This window comes from Acanthopagrus latus, chromosome 5, assembly GCF_904848185.1.
Source record: "Acanthopagrus latus isolate v.2019 chromosome 5, fAcaLat1.1, whole genome shotgun sequence".
NCBI lineage: Eukaryota > Metazoa > Chordata > Actinopteri > Spariformes > Sparidae > Acanthopagrus > Acanthopagrus latus.
The window spans coordinates 564,396-570,395 of record NC_051043.1 but is presented as its reverse complement, the minus strand read 5'-3'; the positions used below and the strand labels follow the sequence as shown (position 1 = coordinate 570,395).

The window sequence follows — 6,000 nt, the reverse complement described above, 5'->3', positions numbered from 1 at the left end:
CATGGAGTCTGTTTCAGACAGTTTGGTCAGAAACATGCATACCATTAACCTGCTGGAGGTCATTTTGTAGGACTCTAGCCATGCTCCTCCTGTTCCTCTTCACACAAAGCAGCAGATACCAGTCCTACTGCTGGGTTGATGAACTTCTACAGCTCTGTTCACCTCTCTTCATGTAATGGTCGATCCCCTGGTTTCTTGTCCATGCTCTTTAGACTGTGCAGGGAGACAAACTTCCTGTGATTGCATGAATGGATGTGCCATCCTGGAGGAGCTGGACCACCTATGCAACCTAATTGATCTGCAGGTACTGCCTCATGCTTTCAGTAGGAAACTAACAGATCACAAAACTAGAGAAGAATCAATCAGGAGGGAGAGAGCAACTCTCTGAGGCCACCACATGTAAAACCATTCCCTGTTTAGAGCTGTCTTGGTTCTGCACCTGTTGTCACTTTCATTTGAACCAACGCGGGTGAAACTGATTCAAAGTTACTGGCGTTTCCTAAATGGACAGACTGATATCCATGATTGTTGACTGACTTGGTGTTATACTGTGATGATTAGGTGTTCCCTTCATTTTTAAGAACAGTATTCATTCACAGCATTATTTAATTGTTGCTCTGACTTAATTACAAAGAAACATTTTCAGTGGCAAGGCATGAAAGCTGCCCCGTAGCAAAACTCACGAAATTACTAAGCTCTTAGAACCCATGACACTATCTGACTTACTAACTTGCCTTACATCTTTCCATTAGTGTGAATCAAAAGGCAAAACAGTTCTTTAGGAAAGCCAGCACAGATACAGTACAAAGAGCCAGAAACAGCTCTGTCCATAATTTCTCCGTTTATCAGTCTACAAAAAAAAGTATTACAGACATGCATCTTTTGGCCAGGATCTCTGCAGAACTGAGGGTGGAATGGTTATCAAAAATATGTATACATATAAATAAGGATGGCCGAAAGACTAGCTCATGTCATGATGACACTGTATGGTGAAATACAATCCCACTACTAATAAAAGTCCCTTAAGCTCTATTCTTGATATGAACACTGTTATAAAAGACTCTGTACAGACTCAGTTGCCAGCTCCACTGATTTTACGGTGTGTATAGACAGAGCTGAAGTCATGTATTTGAATGCTTGGTGAAAAGAGTGACACATCAAGCAAGCCAGACAGACTGACATTGTCCTCGGGAGGTGGCAGACCAAACCAGGGCTAAAACACCAGGGAATATTGGAATAAACCAGCGGTAAAAACAAAAGGAAATTTTGGACTACACCAAGGCTAAAAAACAGGGAACATTGGACTAAACCAGGCTAAAATATCAGGGGAATATTGGAATAAACCAGTTCTCAATCAAATTGACAATATTTTTAAAATCTTAAAAAGTCAAAAGAACAAGAAAACTAGAAATGGCACACAATGCTTTCCTTGGCTATCAAACCATTTCCTATTCTAGCAGATTTGATTAAAATCCCGTTTTCAATTGAAAAACCAAACAGCAAAAAGAAAGATGCCTCGATAAAGTCTTTTACATTGTGAAAACGTTCTGGCCATCAAAGTGGTCATGGATACCAACCGTGGTGCTTTCTGTGTTAAACTAAACATGCCACGTACATACAATGTCATATATAATGTGGACCAAGAGGCGTCTGAAAACAGTCTTTAAATGTTGAGTGAGATGTGTTTTAGTCCAGTGAAATGATATCTGATAAGCTGCTGTCAGTCCCTCCTGCGCTGGTGCCCCCTCCTCCTCCTGTGATGACCCGAGTCTCATGGATAGTGTTGGCAGCATGGGTGCTGGTGTCATAGTGACTGCTCGAAGAGGAGATCAGTGCTGAGCTGGTGCTGGGTGCAGCTGCACTTTGCATACTGCTCGTCAGGTTGTCCAGGAACATCTGTGGCCGGTAATGCTGACCAAGGAAAACAAGTTGATCAAGACAAACATTATTTACATCCACTTGAAAAAAAAAGAAATTATATATATATATATATATATATATATATATAGTGGGTGGCAATCTTTGGTCAAAGAGTGCGTTATTGCCACTGACATTTTTGATTGTTGGGTTTGTCAGCAGCATTACACATCAATTATTCAACTGCTCAAAACTCATTACCTTTTGGTGTTATCTGCTTCCACATATTCACATGTTTTTCTGTCAGGTATGGAGGGACTTGCCATTTATAGTAGCCAATAGCATTGAATGTAAACTACAGTGTCTGACTGGGTCACCATGAACTCCAGCTGTACACAGGAAATTACAAGATAAGTGGGCTCTTGCACATAGGGCACTGCACACAGGTATCAAATGGCAGAAGTCATCCCCATTGTATGGCAATCGTTGTCAATATGTCTACTGTTATTCTGACTGATTTTCATGGATTGGTGATCTGTTGATCACACTGTCACCTGTCAATCATGGATGTGGGACAGTGTTTTCTGGTATTTTTGAGAATAAACAAAAAAAAAGTTCTGATACACAGTTGTTTATATTCACCAAAAGACAAACGAGGATAATGCCACAGCTACCATACTGAAAACTGTGCAGCCTCTTTAGACTTTATGTCCTGATGCACCCAATATTTATTATGGGAGATTTTAACTGTTTGATGACAACTGCCTGAATCATATCCTCCAGTACCTTACTTGCCCAACTAGAAGGGATAAAATTGGACCACTGTTACGGCACAAACAGGGGAGCTGAAGATTATACTAGAACTGATGGACTACTTTGAATGTACTGACTGGGATGATCTCACAGAAACAGCCTCTACTTATATCGCTTAGTCTGGAAAAAAAAAGTCAGGCACATGAGGCTGGGCATTGTCCATTGTCATTCACCATGGCGTCTCCAAACTCTTTCATGTCTGTCACATGTGTTCAGTGTGAACCTGCTCTCATCTGTGAAGTGCGCAAGTCGTGGACCTGTCAATTCTGGTGTTCTCTTGCGAAAGCCAGTTGAGCTGTAGCTGAGCTGTACAGTGCTGGTCTGTGAGCAGAGATCCAACTAGAAGACGTGGGCCCCCATGCCACCTTCATAGAGTCTGTTTTGGACAGTTTGGTAGGAAACTTGCATAAAAGTAGCCTGCTAGAGGTCATTTTGTAGGGCTCTGGCAGTGCTCCTCCAGTTACTTCTCATACCAAGGAGCAGATACCGGTCCTGCTGCTGGGATGATGCCCTTCTACAGCCCTGTCCAACTCATTATCCTAGGCAACTGCAATTATTTTTAAGTACTGTTTGGGCTGGTTTTCCCCAACTTTGCTGTCAGTTAAAAACAAAATAAAAATATCTTGTGTATGTCTTCTTTAGGTTGTGGATTTGTGCTGATATGAAGGCATGCCAGGTTTAAAAGTTATACTGTTAATTGGTTGTTACTCGACAATGCATCTCAGGCAATGTGGTGAAGTGATACAAAAGTGATGTAACAAGAATTTTAAATTACAGGAAATAAATAAGTAATGGACTACTTTTGAAAAAGTAAAAAGTAATTTGTAATCCATTATTTTAGTAACTACCTGAACAATGTCCCCCGAGTCAAACAAAACGGGGACCAACTGTTGAACAGACCTATAATGTGACCTAAGGTAAAACAAACCTCAACAGGATATCTTTCCTCAGTTCTTCTGTTTAATTTTTTAATTAAAAAATTAATTAACCAAAAAGCCATTTGAACTTCTGCTTGGACCAATACTATGATCTAGAAATCATGCAGCTTTTGACAGTAAAAAATTGTAACAGACATACCTGAGGATCTGCTTGAATTAAGGAAAACAAATCCAAACCTATAGGTAAGAGACAGAAGAATCTGATTATTTAAAGTAACACATAATGCCAGACATAGTGCTTACAGTAATTCTATCCAGCTGACTCACTTTGCATGTCAGTAGGGATCGTGGCCAGGGTGGATGGGTGGAAGGGCACTGCATAGTCAGCCAGCGAAGAAGTCAGATACGATGTGTCCAGGGCCTGGACATTCGGTACACGCACAGTGGGCTGGTAGGTCAAGACCCTGAGAAAAACAGCAGTCTCTGATGACATGCTTTGCTCAGAAATCTTAGCTGCAGAAACATATTTAAAAGCTTTTACTACTTTTACCACTAATTGTTCCAGGAAATAGCAATTACTTAGTGTTGAAAAAAACATTCTAGTGACTATTGTGGCCAACAGCAACAGTAACATGAAATACTGTAATTAACTGTGGACATTGTAGACAGCTGTCAACAGTACATGTGGATGAAAGTACAACTGATTGCTTTTTGTTTTGTTCTTTCATTTTTATAGAAACACGTTTGGTTTACAAACGTATGTCTACGGTCCAAAAAAACAACATAGAAAGATTTTCTCACCCCTTTGCATGTATTTCCTCATTCTTGGAAATGTAAACACAGCGTTTCTTCAGTGGATGGTCTGTGTCGTCTTCATCATCATCATCGTCAGAAGAGCTTTCTAGAGTCAGATCAATAACATCAGCCTTTTTGGTGGAGCTGGGCTCAGCTGCATGGAGGACCACTAAGGATTGGCGCAAAGGAGCTGAGGCTAAAAGACAGAGGTTTATTCGAGGATTGGTGTTATTGTCAACAAACCAAGTGAAAGTATCAATGTGATGAATGCAAGTGGAGGAGACGTGCACTGCTTGATCAAGGCCCCGGCCTGGGCCAGGCTGGTCGGTAGTGGCAGAAAGACTGACATATAATATATGCATATTTCATCACCTTGCATTATCAATAAATACAGTAATGTGAGAGGGTCTCTATGTCTAAAACAACTCAAAATAAGGATGCACACTAGGCAATCCATACCTTCCTGTACACTAAAGGACGCATTAAGTAGATGTCAAGTCGTGTGTGTCGTATTATGAAATGACCATGTATGTACATGAGGTTACCCTGCTCAGGGCTGGAGGGGACAATGTGACAGTATGGACCAACTGGGCCAAATGTGAGTACATAATACATAAGTGTTTAAAGCAGCTGGCCACTATAGCTTTAAACAAACATTGCTCAAACAGGGACTAAGTAGTATAATTGTTAAGGAATATTTTCAGCAGCAGATTAGCGTGTAGTCCTCTCTTGATTATTGAAGGGCAGGAGGACAGTGTATGTGGGATTAAGTCAAAATAAACTACAGCAGGTTTTCACAGAAATTAAGAATTTTAATTGCTTTAGGACAACAATAGACAGGGATAAAATTAATCAGATTTTGATATACACGTTCCTGTTTAATTAGCTAGTTAGTAAGATGAGCGCAAAACCCTGCCCAGGTATGAAGATGATGTACTTACTCTCAATTGTTGGAACTGACTGAGTAGGGACCTTGACAGCCTCTATCTTTGGTCTCATGGGACACCATGTTCCATCCTCCTGGAACTTGATTTCATCCACATCTGAACAGTCATTCAGGATTTCTAAGAATAAACTGAGCGAACGAAAAACACTCAAGTCAAGTCAAAAGTTTGCCATCACTTTTAAAAAACATGTATCTCATTTTCAGGGATTTCGTGATCAATTTTTCTGGGACATACAAAAACATTCAGGAATTTTGGTACAAAAAATATTTTTTATAGGTCTTCTGAAAATGTGACCAAAATATAAATATAATAATTCCAATGTTGGGTTCAATGTCCCTTGGCAATTTTTACCTCCATTAGGTGCTTTTCATGGCCATGACAGAATCAGTCAAGTTCAACTAAATTTGCTAGCCTTAAGGTGCCGTGTCTGGAGCAAGGGCTTCTTTCTTGCACGGCAGCCTCATGACTTGTGTTGATGCAAAACACACTTCTAATTAATCCATTTCTTCCTGACATTGTCAGTGACACAACTGAGCCATGCACTTTTAACTACAATCAATTCTTGCATAGTTGATCTTTTGACCTATACCTGCGTTGGAATGGCTCCAAGTGACTTTGACTTGTTCAAATCAATAATGTGCTCTTTCAGATCAATTCTGACCTCCTTACACTTTCCCATTTGTAGCGGTTTGATCAAATTTAAATCAATT

The 6,000-nt window shown here is 40.2% G+C and overlaps 1 protein-coding gene across 7 annotated transcripts in view; it reads right to left on the bottom strand.

Annotated features, from left to right (window-relative positions):
- pias2 (protein inhibitor of activated STAT, 2) overlaps nt 1-6,000 on the bottom strand; it is a 56,480-nt gene that overhangs the window by 790 nt on the left and 49,690 nt on the right. For all 7 annotated transcript variants that reach the window (XM_037097697.1, XM_037097698.1, XM_037097700.1 and 4 more), the window contains 5 exons: nt 5,285-5,418; nt 4,350-4,539; nt 3,876-4,012; nt 3,748-3,785; nt 1-1,911 (listed from right to left, as the gene is read on the bottom strand). The exon at nt 1-1,911 is cut by the window's left edge and continues 790 nt beyond it. In XM_037097697.1, the coding sequence (XP_036953592.1) occupies nt 1,687-1,911; nt 3,748-3,785; nt 3,876-4,012; nt 4,350-4,539; nt 5,285-5,418 (724 nt within the window). In that variant the 3' untranslated portion in view covers nt 1-1,686. The remainder of the gene's footprint in view (nt 1,912-3,747; nt 3,786-3,875; nt 4,013-4,349; nt 4,540-5,284; nt 5,419-6,000) is intronic.